This window comes from Tyto alba, unplaced genomic scaffold, assembly GCF_018691265.1.
Source record: "Tyto alba isolate M040663 unplaced genomic scaffold, T.alba_DEE_v4.0 Super-Scaffold_44, whole genome shotgun sequence".
NCBI lineage: Eukaryota > Metazoa > Chordata > Aves > Strigiformes > Tytonidae > Tyto > Tyto alba.
The window spans coordinates 11,557,253-11,572,779 of NW_024881320.1; the positions used below are offsets into that span (position 1 = coordinate 11,557,253).

Sequence of the window (15,527 nt, forward strand, 5' to 3'; positions counted from 1 at the left end):
AGCCAGCGCCGCGCCGAGGCATGCAGGGGCCCTGGGCCGCGCCGCCGCCCGGGCCGGCTCGGCGGGGCCGGCAGTGAGCGGGCGGCGGGTCCCGCCGCCGCCATGAAGAGCCCCCGGGAGGCCGGGGAGCCGCCGCCAGGTCAGTGTGCCCCGCCGCGGCAGCGGGGCCGGCCCCGGCCGCTCCCCCGCAGCCCTCCCTCTGCGCGGGGCGCGGGCCGGGCTGCGGGGGTCTCCGCGGCGGGGTCCGCCCTGGCGGAACGGGCCGGGGGAGGGAGCCCCGGGTACGGCCCTGCCCCGCGGGAGGCCCGGGCAGCCTCTGCCGCCCTCCCGGAGCCGAGAAGCCGCCGCTTTCCCCAACAGCGGCGATGCGGGGTGACGGGCGCCGTCTGTCAGCTCGTTGCGCCGAGGAGCTGGCGAGGCGGAGGGGTGGTGTCAGTGTTATTTACAGCCACAGCGTATACGGGCTTGGGTCGTATCTGAGGAGAGCTGGCAGTCATCACTTAAGAGGGCAGGGTGTGTTGGGAAACAGGATGACTGGAAGCTGAACGTCCAAGAAAATTAAAGTTATTACCCTTTGAAGTCTTCACGTAGAAAACATGTACCTCTTCAGTTAATCTTAAGACTTGACGGAGGCCCTGGGTATTAACAAAAAGGGAACAGAATCACTGCATGACAAGAAAAAATTACAACAAAACAGATCCTGGTTTGAGGAGAATCTGGGAATTGGGTTTACTTTTAAGATACTTAAGAGCACCTTAGTCTAAAGTAATTAAAAACCAATGCGCATGCTAGTCTTCAAAGTCATGATTAAACAGTGCCACAACTATGAAAAAAAGAATTGGAAAGAATCCAGAATATCTGTATGGGCTTGTCTCTACAGTAGACTATAGTTTTGTTAAAAATAATACAAGATTACAAATGACATTATTTAAAAAGTTGTATAAATAAAATTACAGCAAAAGTAGACCAGTCCATGAGATGTCATGCATTTTTATTCCCGTCTTAAAATGTAGTTGACCTTGTGTTAACAAAACTTTTCAAAGGTCTTTTCTAGATCAAAGGTAAAGTTGTTCAGAAAAGCCCTTTATGATTAACTCACTTTGATCAACATTTAAGTAGCAACAACAGGCACTACACTTCAAGCTCCTCACGTGGTAAGGGCGTTTCTGAAACCGAAACCACCACATTGCCAACCCTATAAAAAATAAAAACTGAGGCAGCGGGATGGAGTTACTTGTGTTCTGGGACTTTTTTGGTACAGACTGTTCTTTTTCCCTCTCCCTTTGTTGAGTTACTGAGGGAGTTAATACAAAAGGCCAACTGGTACCATTTGTGAGCTCTGTTAACCTGAAATTACTCACAGGAATTTCAGTCCCCGGGGAAAAAGACATCTGTAAAGAAGGCTTAAATCTGTGGGGCTTGTCAGAGATCCATGCCTAGACAATCTTGATTGTGTCTGGTTTCTCACAGTTTGGTTTAACCCCTTTTGTGGCCCATAAATACATTCAGGCACAAGGGAAAGGATGAATACCTGTGCCTTACCTGCTATTATTTAGGAGGGGATACAGCTTAGTTAGGGGCTGGCAGGTATGGCACCCCACCAAAAAGAATAAAATGAAACTTCTGAGGAAAAGGGGGTGGACCATATGGCAGAGTGATCCAGGTAGGGAACAATAAAGGAGTACAAGATTAAACCAAATGCTTAACTGTACAGAAACACCAAACCTACATTCCCCTAAGAAAGAAAAAATACCTGCCAATCAGATAAAGTGAAAAAATGTTCCGCCATTATAGTGCCGAGGTCAAACTGACTTTTAGTGCTGAGGTATGGAAAAAACATTCCTGTATGGATTGACGTCTTTCGTGTTTTACTCACAATGGGGTGTTTTCACTACAGTTGACTGCATCCAGCTGAAAGTGCCAGTCATTCAGCAGTTGTACCACTGGGACTGTGGGCTAGCCTGCTCCAGGATGGTGCTTCAGTAAGTGACTGTTTTGGTTTGAACGGGTGGGAAATCCCATCCCATGGGAGAGGGGTAGCAGGAGGTAACATCCAAGGAGAAGAGGTGTGTTGAAGCAGCTGTGAGTTTCACTTAGTCTTGTGAGAGCACATATTCTTGGGTACCCTTGAAGAATTACTGCTGCTTGGGCCTGGCACAGCTCTCCAGCAGGAGCAAGGGAAAATATATGATGAACTTCAGACCCTTTTGAATAATTGACTGTTTTGACAGATGCAAAATACCTGATCAGCTCTAAGAACGTTGCAAGCTGGCATGCGTAAGCTGATAAAGTTACCCCTCTTTCCTGTTGTTATAATTCAGAACTGACACTTAGCACAGCAACTCACTCGATTCCTTTCTGTGTTTTCAAGTGATGGATAGGTGTATCCCAGTTTATGAGTATATCCTGCCTCTGTCCTGCTGAGCCCCCAACCTGTGGGATGAGTGCTTTTGTTCCAGGAGTAGTTTCAACTTCAAAACAATGCACTGTGTTGCCCTCGGGTTTTTTTGGTTTTGTTTTGGTTTTTCTTTTTTTGAACTAGTAGCTGTCCTGCTGAACTCCTCTTTCCTTCCACAGAGGAACATGAGCTTAGGTGCAGGAGAAATACCTATTTAGATGTCCACTTAGTAGATATGAAGCAGAAGATTTTCATTTCTCTCCATCCCTTCTGCCAAGACGTTAGTCCGTGTGCTGGTAATTTCCCATCTTGACTACTGTAACCTCTGCCTCTTTATTCCCTTTACCTCTTTGCCACTCCAGTCTGCCCGAAACTCAGCTTCCAAGATTAATCTTCTCACCCTGCCGATCTGACCTTGTTTGCCCTGCATCCTCAAATCCAGTCCTTTTTTTTCCATTTACTTCCATTTGTTTTCTGACTTTCAGAACTCGCTGTAACTGCCTCTCCCCACCCCTTTGCAACCTGTCCCAAGCTTCCTCCTGACTTCATCTCCCCTTTATTGCCTTTTGTGCCATCAGTGCCTAAGACAAGCATCCTTTGAATATTTACCCACTTCCTTTACAGTTCCTCCTTTTTAATTCCATCTATTGCGTGAAGCAAATTTTAGTCTTTAACACTTACTTCTGTGTTTGCTCCAATATGCCTGTACATTTAGACTGTAAGCCCTTCAGGACAGATTTCTATACTTGCTCAGTATAGCTTGCCTATTGTACAGCACCTGTACATTTCTAGAACTATACAACAGTTCAGATACCCATTCATTTCCAATTTTAATAAAGTCAGAAATAAATCCAGTTAAATATTCCCTACTCCCTTCCCTTCCCTTAAATTTGTGGCTCCTTTGTGGGTTGGTTTTTTTTTTTTTTTGGTTTATTTTCTTAGCAAAGCCCATTGTTTCAGTTTTCACATCCTGTGATGTAGAGGTTTGGGCTACAGCACACATTTTGCTTCTCCTAAGATCTGTGCTTCCGTTCCCCTGCCTTTCCTAATACCATAGGTACCTGGATCATTTGGACAATGATGAATTTCAGAAAGCCATCCAGGAACTCCAGTTAACAAAGAGTATCTGGACTATTGACCTGGCCTACCTAATGCGGCACTTCGGTGTTAAGCATAAATTTTGCACCCAGACGCTTGGAGTGGACAAGGGCTACAAAAATCAGGTTAGTATTCTTATCTAGTGGGAGGCAGCAGACAGTTTTAAATGCCCTGTGTGTCACGCTGTAAAAGCTCTGCTGTGTTACTGACGATTAACCACAGTTCCTGTAAACAAGGTTTGCCTGTTGCCAAAACTGGCACAAATCAGTTCCAAAGGCGAGGCTAGATACGATCCCGTATATTTTACATCTTTGATTCCATAATATGATTTTTTTAAAAAAATTTTCATGTAGTGCTCATAAAAGGTTTCAGCCTATTTGACAGCCTTGGAGACTGAAGCCCTCTATTTATCTACAGCACAGGTACAGCCTGGGCAGCAGCAGTGCTAGCTTCCACACTTTCCCCACCACCGTGCCTCAGCCTTGACCTGGAAGAACCACCTCTAGAGGTGAGAGGGGAACTCAGCCTCCGTGTCCATTGAAAGCTTGGCCTCTGCAAGATTGCCAACAAGGGGGCCAACGAGTGCCTACAGTGGCAGTGGCTTTTCTAATGCAAGCTCCTGCCCAGTACAAACCAGACCGGCTTCTTTCATGTAGGCAGCTGAATAGCCACTGGATGGAAATTGCAGTAACTGACCAGCAGTGAATTTGAACTTGTAATTTAGAGCAGAAATCTTTATCCTGTTACCAGTGAACTAAAGGAGAGATCTCTTATCCCTTAGCCAGATCTCCAACTTATACAGGCCCTTGCTAGCAGGGATTGTAAGTGGTGGATTACCTAAGGTAAACATTATTCCAGTTCGTAAATTCTGTTATCTCCACAGTCGTTTTACAGGAAGCACTTTGACACAGAAGAGAATCGAGTGAATCAGCTCTTTGCACAAGCCAAAGCCTGCAAGGTGCTGGTGGAGAAGTGGTAAGCTTATTGTTATCCTTCCTTTCTCTTGGGAGATTCTGTGGACCCTATGCTTTTCTTGGAGTCACCAAGATAAACTGGTAAAAGAGACTGAAATCAAGCCCTGAGCTTTTATTTTGTGAATTAGAGAGTCCTTCTACTGTATGTCTCAAAAAAAAAAAAAAAGTGGTCAAGAGTTAATAATGAAGTCTGAGGAAGAATAGTCGACACAGAATAAATTATTTGAAAATGCTGACAGTTGACAATTGTTTATGTTCTGAATTTGATTATCCATTAAGATTACCCAGTAGGGAGTGCCTACAGCACTCTAATTTGCCACTGTTGAAATTAAGGAGTGCTACATGGGCACATAACCCATTGTTCCCAGAGCTATACAAACATTGTAGCTCTCTGTTCCTAGACAGAAGCACAAAGAAAAAGCTAGCATATGAGCTTTTGTCAAGGGGAGGATGAAATAAGGAACCTCTATGAAAGAACTGCAAACTCACTCAGGAGAAAGGGAAAAAATGCAGAATTGTTTCACAACTGACAGTGATATTCTACACGGGGAATAACTAAGCATCTATGTTCAACTTGAGTTGCATTGCTTTTTATAGGGAAGCTGGATTTGGTTCTTTGCTGTTGAAGTGGGGTAAATGATTAGGAGTGAGCAAAGAAGAAGGTACAGGGCAACCACAACAGCGTTTGAATGCTGCAATGCAACTTTCGTTTAGCAAAACCGTTAAGTGTCCTTTTTAATATATACAGAGTCTGTATGGCATCATCTGCTTAACTAGAGCTGTGACAAGACAGAAGGAACAGTCAGTTCATCTTTAGCAATTTTAAGATTGTGGCCTTGATCAAGGCAGCGACAGAGGGCGTATCTACCTGTGCAGTACTGAGGCAGGGGCATCAAAGAGGAGAAGCAACACTGGAAAAGATTGAAAAGCACATGAATTCAATCAGGTAGTGAGCACAGCCCTGACAAATGGAACATACTCAAGGGATGAGCTTCTAAGACATATGGAATATACCATCTGCCTCAGTGATGCACAGCTTTTAACAGATAAGATTGCAGGTTATGTTTGGTTAATACTCATTCTCTGTAAGAGGTACTATAGAAATAAAGCCTCAAGAGCATCAGGTAGTTCAAAATTACAAATGGGAGAAAGATACTCCTGTGTGACAGAGACAAATTTGAGCATGTCTTAATTTGGTCAGTGATTATACAATCTTTAACTACTCAATTGATAAAGATTTTGTGCTTCAGTGATAAGCTTTTCTAAGAGCAGGAGAGGACACCTGACTTACTATTTTCCCACAACAGAAGTCTCTCAAGTTACGGAATGAGTCCCCAGCTTCTTTCATACTCTTCTCTGGGGCACCTGATACATTCTGAGATTACATCTGTATTACTTCAGAATCCAGAGCTGTTGCTCTGCACTTCAGTAGCAGCAATGAGATCAAAAGGCCTTGAATGACACAGGTTTTGTCAGGCTTTGTCTGTAGCAGAGCTTGCAGGGTTTAACAGCAAAAAGCTGTACCTGTGAAATAAAAATAACCATGCCAGCTGCATGTCGTAAGTATTGTCCATCATCATGCACTTAATTTTATACCAGTCTCTTTCCTAAAGTTGTTAATAAGCATGTCTGATTTTTTTCTGCAGCACAGTAACTGTTCAAGACATCCAAAACCACCTGTCCCAAGGTCATGTAGCCATTGTCCTAGTGAATGCAGTCCTGCTATTGTGTGATCTTTGCTCAAGTCCTGTCAAATACTGCTGCTTCCTCCCCATTGGACAGAAGTGCTTCTGCAGGAATCCCGACTACCAGGGCCATTTCATTGTGTTATGTGGCTACAACAAAGCCTCAGGGAGTATTTACTACAACAACCCTGCCTATGCTGACCGTGAGTAGTCTATTCCTTTTGGGTAGATTCTCAGCCACCACGTTACTAACATGACTGTAATACAGAGCCACAGCTGTACTTCCCCTAATTGCATACATCTACTTCAAGTATCACTAACCAATTTGTCAGAAGGGGTTTTGCCACACTAATTAATTGCTGCATTTCGTGCTGTGGTTTACTTGAGGCATTGAGATACACATTCTAGCAAACTTGTTTGGCTTTCAGATGGGTTAGTGAGAGATGCCAAACTGTTGTTCAGAATGTAACAGGACGGCCAATTTAGTGCCTATTTACAGCATCACTTCAGTGAGCACTGCCTTTGAGGTGACCTACCTGAGTAAAGCTGTAACCTAAGCTGATAGGTCTAGTCCCTATACTAGTTACTTTTCTTTGTAGAGGCTGCTAGACCAAGTATGAAAGACTTTCACAGCCAAATTCTTCTTAATTTTTACTAACACGTTGTTGCTCCTCAACAGGAACGTGCTGCACCAGCATCAGTAACTTTGAGGAAGCCAGGACAAGTTACGGCACTGATGAAGATATTCTGTTCATCTACACAGACAGCTGACATTCACACCTGGTCCTTTCATGTGCAGCCTGCATGGCAGCTGGCTGCTTGTCTCAGGACTCCCCCTGCAGAGAACTTGCTCCTGTATTGCAGCGGGATCTTAAACAAGGGAGGCTTTATAGACATTGATAGGACTATACTGCAATGCTGTCTTTACCTTTTTTTTTTTTTTCTTCATGATGATGTATCTGATTTTGCAATGTATGTCTCACTTTTTTTTTTTTCTTCTCATTTTCAACATTGCACATTTGACAGTAGTTTTAAAATACAGGCGCAGGGCCTGTTCACTTTGAGCTTATTTTCAAACTAAACACATGAGAAAACATAGCACCAAATTTATGAACTTTAACACTTGGTAGTACATGCATAGGTTTAGGTAAACAAAACCAGGGGAAAAAAGAATAAAAAATACCTGTTTCTCTCTCTGTCAAAACATCAGGGGCTGATCTTCACCCTAATTCTAGGGATTTGAGGTTCAGCAGGGTATTATGGAAGGAAAAAATATTAACTTAAACCGCTTTTAAATAACAAAGACCTTGCTGGCTCATCAATGTTGTCTATGTTGTAGAAATGAAACACATTTACTCAAGGGAACTTCCCAAATTCACTTTACACAGATTCAGCATATATGCCACTGCATTAGATTTTGAATCACAGTTATTGGTACTGTTCCCTTGTACTACAAACTCAATCTTGTTTGGCTAAATCCTCTAGGATTACTGCTCAGAGCTCTATATTGCCCTAAAAGTTTAAGTGAAGACATTTGATTTGTATCTACAAGTCTTCATTGCTCTTTGCAGAAACCTCTGAACATTATGCCACCCACATGTGCCAGTTTCAGCAGAATCCATTCTAAACATAAACTTTAAACTTATTAAGCAAATACAGAAAATCATCACCCATGCTAGTGGGATACATTTTCTTTGTAAATTGTAAATACCTGACAGTACATACTGTCTTGTAACTAAAATGCCGAATCATAATTTGAGCCAAATTTTGCTGTTAATTCAGTGACCTCCTAAGAAGAGCTGAAATCAATTAAGAAAATAGGGGATACAAACATCTATTTGCTACAAGTAAAAAGGCAGGAACTCAGATTTTCTAGCATGGATACTACATATACTGTCTTCAGACATTATCAAGTGAAATTGTTAGCAGCCCATTCATAACCTTTTCATGTATTACCTGGGTTTAATTACTTTGCTGAGGAGCACTGTAAAGTGTAGGAAATAGCCACCTATGTCAGATTCATTCATCACAATTTCCTACAAGTCTTGATCTCCAGTCCTGCCTCTGTTGAAGTGGGTAGAAGAATCAATGTTAACACTGATGTAAAGCTAGCAAAATTTTATTTTGCACTTAAGACAGAGATCCCACACTTTTGGCATGGTTTTAGGAGGACTGTTCAAGTTCTGGAACTGCAGGGAATAATAGTAAAAGGAAATTGTTATTTAGTGGTGGAAATAATAAATAGGAATCTACTTTCACGATGGTAAAAAATTTTTCTAAGAGAAAACATTTTCTTTTATCAGTTGCTGACTTACTGGAAAATACCTGAGAAGGGTTCAGTAGGTATGCTTAGTAGAATCAAGAGTGCTGCTTTGCACAAAGGCTAAAAAGACTAACAGACATTTAAAATGCAGTAGCCTTTAAAAAGTTCTGAACAAAATGGATGTGACAAGAAGTTTTCAGTGTATCAGATTTTGCCTATCACTGGGTGAAGTTGGAATACGTTCTGACACTTATACTTGCAAAATCAGTATGTGATTTTTGAGCAGTAGAACCAATACATGAGTGCCACCAGCAGAATCCCAGAAAAAAGGTACAAACCGTATTATAGATAAGGCCTTCTGACTCCTCCAAAGTCACCAGAAGGCTACTGATCTAGGAATTGTTATGTCCAAGTCCAAATTCACAATGTTTGATTTAGAGAGATGGTACTAGCTATGTTACTAATTAACAGGTATGTAAACTGCAGGTTGACGGAGTACTTTAACCCATGCATTTTCAGGTAGGTTGGTTGTTCAATACCATTAAACTGCCACAGGATTTATTTTAGAGCAGGCTTGGTTAGTTAAATAAAAACAATTCCTACAAAAGAGTTGTAATTGGCATTTAGACTCTTACTGGTTCAGTTATCCAAATGCAAACAACAAAGTTGTTTAAGCTAATACAGACAAAAGGAGAGCTCCAACATTGCAACAGGATCTCTTAGAGCTGTCAAATGGAAGATAGTTATGTGAGATGAAAACACAGGAAGAAGAAGCAGACAAGTGAAAAAACCAAGTATTTATATGACATAAAATCAGATTAAAAAGCTCACTGTGCAAGCATCCAGAACATCTGCATTTTCTGAAACTTTGTTTCCCATTACAATCTTGTCTATCAAAACATTCATTCCGAAAATGTTTGTCACTGTTTCCTTCATAATGTCAATAGCAAAGGAAGGGATATTTTACTTGCAGGGATTTTATACATAAATATATTTTTATTTGTAATTAAGCCATTCTCAATAAAGGTTTAAAGTCATAGATAACCCTGTAATAAATGGACTTGCTACATTATGTTAAATAGCCTATTATGGAAAAGTGTTGGAAAATCTTTAGAGGACATGATACATGCTTAACTGCAAATTATACAGCTGAAATTGTAATTTGGAAAAAAAAAAAATCTAAGTGTTCAAATATTTATTTCAGCTATAAATTCATTGTTGCTAGGCTGTAAATTGTATTCATTCTGCACTTCCTGAACACCTGCTGCATCACCTGAATCATACAAAACAAAATTTCAGTATATACTGAGAATAGCAAATGTATTGTTATCTATATTCAATACCGATTTTGTGTCCTCTGCAACCACTGAGTATCTACTGGAGTGCAGCTCCAGGGAAGTGGTTTTTGTTACCCGTTCTGATCCCTAATAGCATCTCCATGGTTTTCTGTTCACAATGAAAAGTATGCAGCTGCACCAGCCTTGCCTATGTTTTAGCTAGGGCTTCCATTTTTGCCTCACAACACAGTACTGAGCTGCTGAAGATACTAAAAGCATCTGTCTGCAGCTCTACTTTTGCACATCAAAGGAGCCCAGAGACACTGGTCCAACTGTGGTTGTAAAATGTAGTGTAAAGGGAAATAGAAGTCTTGTTTTACAGTACCCACAGATCTTCAAACAAGGACATGCCTGGGACATTACTGAGCTCTAACAGAACTGCATTAAATAGTTCGTAATTTAAAAAAAACATGAAATTAATTTATGCCTCCTTTCTCCCAAAATTATGCATTTGGGTAGAGGGTAAAATCCGTAAAGCAGAAGTAAATAGACATATAATGCAAAGCTTATGTAAAAATTTGTGTCCCTTGAACTCATCATCTCCATCAAACTATATCACAGTACACAGTACTGAATAAATTTAATCATTTTATATCAAAGTATTCCTACGGGATGTGTTTCTAGTAAGGAACGAAAGTTCGGACTCATTAGTGTTAATGACAAAAAAAAAAAAAAAACAAACACCCAAGAAGCCATTTTTCAATTATTTTACTTAGCACAGTTTTGAATTCTATTATTTAAAAGTTAGTTACAGGAAATTAAAATTACAATGTTAAAATAACAACTTGTGATCCACCATAAAGCTATCATCCAACAGTACTTTTTAATGTGTTATGTAACATTTGATTGTAATGAGATGCTTTTTTACTCTTTTATTATATTGGGTATAAAATAAGGCTGGATTGCTTCAGTGAGCTTGTCTGCATACATTTCATACCTACCAGTCATCTGGAAAAGAAAAATCAAAGCTTCAATTATTTCAGTGACCTATGAAAGTATTTCAGCAGAAAATATTTATATCCACCATTTTTTAAATGACGGTATATTATTTAATTGCCCCAAACAGTAAAATCATAATTTATTCAAAATGCCAGACCTCCAGTGCCTTAGCACAAGGATATACTTTTATAAAAGCATTGTGTTGCCTAAAACTATATTCTACCCAAAAAAGAGTAGAAGTGCCTTTCCACTCTAAAAAGTAAAACTATAAAATGAACACCTTCCTGATTTGCAGCTCTCCTTCATCGATAGTCATGTCTGTTGACTAATTACTTAAGGCTATTTTGGTTATCCTGGATAGCTGAAAGTTGAACGTGAAAAGTGGACTGACTCTCTTATGCATCAACAATGTTCATTTTTAGGTAAGTTATGACAAAGGCAAAGGGGTGTATCTGTCATTATGTCTTCATATTATGTCCTTAACAACTGATGAACCCTGCTGCCAGCAGTAAGTTTGCATATGTGCTACTGGTGGTATTTGGGTTGTTCTTATCCATTAATAATACAACATACTATCATTGCTTTGGGTGGTACAGTAAGCTGGGAGGCTGAAATATGGCCCTTTATGTAATGCCGTCATCCTCTCCTGAAGTGTAGTCTACAACACTGGCTCTGAGAGGGGTGAATTACTTCATTCTTGCCAGAGTGTAATGAGGACAATCTGTTTAACTATTTTGCTGCTGTAAGTTTAGCAAAGACATTCTACTTAACATCCTGTTCAAGCATCATTGAATGCAAATTGCAGATACCAGAGCAGGTTAAATAGGTTCCTACTTGATATCAAGGGTTTCCTGTGGTGGATAACCTATGACTTCATACTTCCTCATATCAAGAATCACCTCTGTCTTGGCCACAAATGAGAGGAAAAGGAAATAGATATACCCCACCACATAAACAAAAGCCACAGCTGTGCCTTATGTGCCAAAAGACCAACAATAGCAATCCATACCATCAGCATAAAACTAAGGTGCTGAAAGCACAAGACTTGAGGACAACAAAAAAATACAAAACAGCTAAACATCAGTGTTTTGCTTTTAGTGTCTGTTTTTCCTAATCAATACAATTGCTTTTGTTCAGATACCCCTACTAAGCTATTACAACCAATTCTCCATGTGCCTCCCGACACACTAAATCTCTACTCTGCAATAAGGGCCTCAGATTTCAGTGGCAAAGCAAAACTAAATGCCTGTCTGACTTAAACCTGAAAATCTCTGAGCACAATTTAATTCCACTATGCCAACAACAATATACCTACCTGATGCATCTGTAAAATAACATTCGATGCTGTCCAGAAGATGATCTGAAATTACTTTTTGTCTTTAGTTCATATATATAGATTGGGAGCACTAACAAAGAAATTCAACTCAAGCTAAGAAATTACTATGTCTAATTAGTTTACTTAGCATTTCAAATCCACAGAAAATTTATATTTTTACATCAGATTAAAATCTAAACACATTATATATTGCACTATGTTGTAATGCACAAGGTGGTTCCAAACAAACCAGCTCAATAAAATAAACATCTGCTTGCCGTAACATTATGTGCAAAACCTGACACTTCCTGCAAATTACTACTTATTTTAAATACTACATTATTACTGAAGAACCTACATATATTGTGATGGTTGCTAGCCAGGAGTTCTGGTCTACTTTGTTAGGATTCAAATCATGCTGATCTTAAGAGTGGATAGGAAAAAATTCTACTCTCTAGAAATACTCAGGACTAGAATAAAATATCTAACTCCACAGAAGTAAGCAAGATGTTTTCTTCATCAACAAAGCCTGTTTAAGAAGCTGCCACCTCTTCTCTTTTTGCTTGCCTTGTCTGTTGTTTGAACAGAATATTTGTGAGGCCTGCTGTAAACCTGATCAGATTAAAAGAAGAAACTAGAATGCCGTTTGTTTCCTTGTTTGTTTAAAAAACCCCAAAATCTGGTCACTCCACTGAACCAGTATACAACATAGCAGCCCGCATAACTTGTACTGGCACAACTGAAGGGCTGGCAAACTGCCGTGCTGAGGTGACAATTTCTTAAACCAACACTGCTGCTAGACAAATTAAATCAAATGACACATTCATGAAAGATGATCCAAATTAGTTTTATCTCAGAAAAAAAACCGTAATATATGAGTTTGTTAAAATCCTGTGGAAAGGCTTGCAGCCATCTTAATCTGACTCAGATAAATTCAAAAGTGTGTTAGTATGCTTCAGAGATGAACGTACACAGTATTTCTCTGTGGCTTCAACATGTCCACAAATTTAGGGAGTTAAGACTGCAAGAAGTTTGAATTCAGAAAGTTCTCTGATGTTTACAGATTCTTGTGGTTTTGGGTTTTACACTAAAACTGACATGTAAGGCCTATAAGAATATAAAGAACTACCATATTAGGTCAGAACAAAGGCCCATCTACCCAGTGACAAATGCCTACATACCCTGCGTAAGGAAACCACACACACTTTCCCTAGCAGTCCTTGGAGCTCCTGAAAATCCACACTTAAGGATCAAAGGCTAAGTTTTTCATTTGAAAGCTACTGGCCTAGTTTCCTTGAATTTGGCTACTCCTTTTTGGAATCCATTTATGCCTTTGGCCTCCAGAATACCCTGTTAAGTTAGTTCAACGATTTAAGCTCTGGACTGTTAAAAAAACCCAACAAGGCTGCCTTTTAACTACTGTCAGATTATAAAATAACTATGAAAGCTTGTTTGTTCTAATATCGTGTGTAAGTTTGTTTCTTTATAACAGGCTTACCTTAAAATTCCATTTGTCACTGACTTGCCTGCAAAGATTCAGATCCATCTCTACCACGAGAAGTCCATCCTGAGTGCGAGAGAGTCCTGGGGTCCTACTGCCATCTGGTGCAGCTACATAACTTGAGCCATAAAAATGGCCCAAGTCATGGTGTGCTTAAAGAAATTTTTAAAAAGCATGTAACACCATCTGCAAACAAGTATACAACTTAACATGCAGTGTACCATAAAGCCTGGCTCAATTTCTTGTGGTTGCCCACTCACTGTGCTTTAAGCAAGATATCATCCTAAAGAGTCACAGCACGATCCTAAGGTAACTGCAGTTTTGACCAATAGTTACTTTCATGCACAGCACAGCTTCCGCATGTATCGAATTAAGAGGAAAAAAACCTCAGAGCATTACCTTTTAAATAATGCATGATTATGCTTTCCCATTATTAAGTCTCTGAAATAAAGGCTTTGCTTTCATTGTTTTTTATTTAGAATTTAGATTAATTCTAATTGTCAAATCATACATTTCCAAAACAGATGACAGAGATGCACCCATTCAATTTTCAATACAAGGTCAGAGATGAAAATGCCAGGATTTGAGGCACGGAAAAAATCTTACTTCATATCGCACAACTCTCAGTTGTGCCAAAAATCAGCCCTGTCTGTTGTACTACTAAGCAATGGATACCATTGACCTTTTTTATGCAGCTGCTATAAATAATTAGCTCCAAAACTAGCTAAAAAAAGGCTCAGGCCTAATCCAGATGAAGCCAGCACCAGTCATGGTTGTCACAGGACAAGTTACAGTTTTGCAACATACAAGTGAAGTACAAAAAAGCAAATCTCATGCTCTTCTTTGAGCATTCTCTTCTTTAACTTCCAGCAAATCTGTGAAACAGGACAAAATGGCTTGGCTGGAGATTCAGGCTAGGGCCATTACTGTTAATAGTCTTAGAACTACAAATAAAACGTCACACATGCACTGACAACACGGCTATTTGTGCGATTTCTGTCCTCTAGTCCTACAATATCGCAGTGACCCCAAAACTCTTAGTCCTCTGAAGGTATATAGAAACCTTAGGTATGACCTTCTGGTGATCACATAACGTGGTACCACCAACTTTCATAGGAAGTGCTTCTTCTCTCCAACTTATAAATCAGCAGTTTTAAGTAAGGCAGTCTCTAGCCACTAGAACTGTCATGGGATAGACACTTGCAGGACAGCTATCGTTACTTCAGACTGTCTAGTTAACAATTATTAGCAACTACTGAATGTGATTTTTGAACATACCTTCTCCACCATCTCCAGAAGTAAAGGCATTTTTGTAGTATTCCTGTGAAATAAAAAGAATCTGTAGGTGGCAGTGTAATACCATTTCAGTCAAGAAATCCTTGCTAGTCTACCATATTTAGTATGGAAGTTTATATAAATCTATTAGGATTTTTTTTTATGGCATACTATCAGCACTGTCTAGAGAGAGTAACCAGAGGAGCCTAGTTCCTATGATGGATGGGCTAGAAAACAAGATCTTTCTGTATCACTGCCTGTTGTTCATATGCTTTGGGGAACATGCCTCTTACCAGTTTCACAAGCCTAAAGAGGATGCAAAGGAGGAGACATTTAACCAAACACACTTTTGCAGATCACAAAAGGAGGAAAATGTATCCACCTAACAGCAAGAACAAGTCTGGATTTTTGAAGTGAACTTTATAAAACAGCACACATGTAGGGTATTTGGACTAATCTGAAGGCAAGAACAACCTATTGTGTGCAATATTAATCTTCATTATAGAATTTCAGTGTCCAGAAAGAGGTAGTATCTGTATAACAGCAACCAGTTGTGCACCACTGATTTGACGATATTTCATTTTCAGTCATTTTGGCTGAAAGAATACTGATTTCACCATAGAAACTAGGAGAATTAGCAAAAGGGCGGGTGCTTATTACAAAGACAGCAATTCAAGAACAGGAAGCAGCTGCAACCAAAAAGCAGGCTGCCAGCAACAACGCAGCTCTCGATCTCTTTATC

The 15,527-nt window shown here is 40.0% G+C and overlaps 2 protein-coding genes across 2 annotated transcripts in view; one reads left to right on the forward strand and one right to left on the reverse strand.

Annotated features, from left to right (window-relative positions):
- Positions 1-5: 5 nt before the first annotated feature.
- Positions 6-9,470, forward strand: GUCD1 (guanylyl cyclase domain containing 1). The gene is made up of 6 exons (XM_033001398.2): positions 6-139; positions 1,898-1,982; positions 3,456-3,621; positions 4,380-4,471; positions 6,117-6,358; positions 6,835-9,470. Exons 1-6 carry the CDS (start codon positions 103-105, stop codon positions 6,924-6,926), a joined length of 714 nt encoding a protein of 237 aa, XP_032857289.2. The 5' UTR covers positions 6-102; the 3' UTR covers positions 6,927-9,470.
- UPB1 (beta-ureidopropionase 1) overlaps positions 7,079-15,527 on the reverse strand; it is a 21,042-nt gene continuing 12,593 nt past the window's right edge. Inside the window, exons 8-10 of the mRNA XM_009966477.3 lie at positions 14,789-14,831; positions 13,508-13,662; positions 7,079-10,703 (exon numbers count right to left, since the gene is read on the reverse strand). Of these exons, the coding sequence (XP_009964779.2) occupies positions 10,620-10,703; positions 13,508-13,662; positions 14,789-14,831 (282 nt within the window). The 3' untranslated portion in view covers positions 7,079-10,619. The remainder of the gene's footprint in view (positions 10,704-13,507; positions 13,663-14,788; positions 14,832-15,527) is intronic.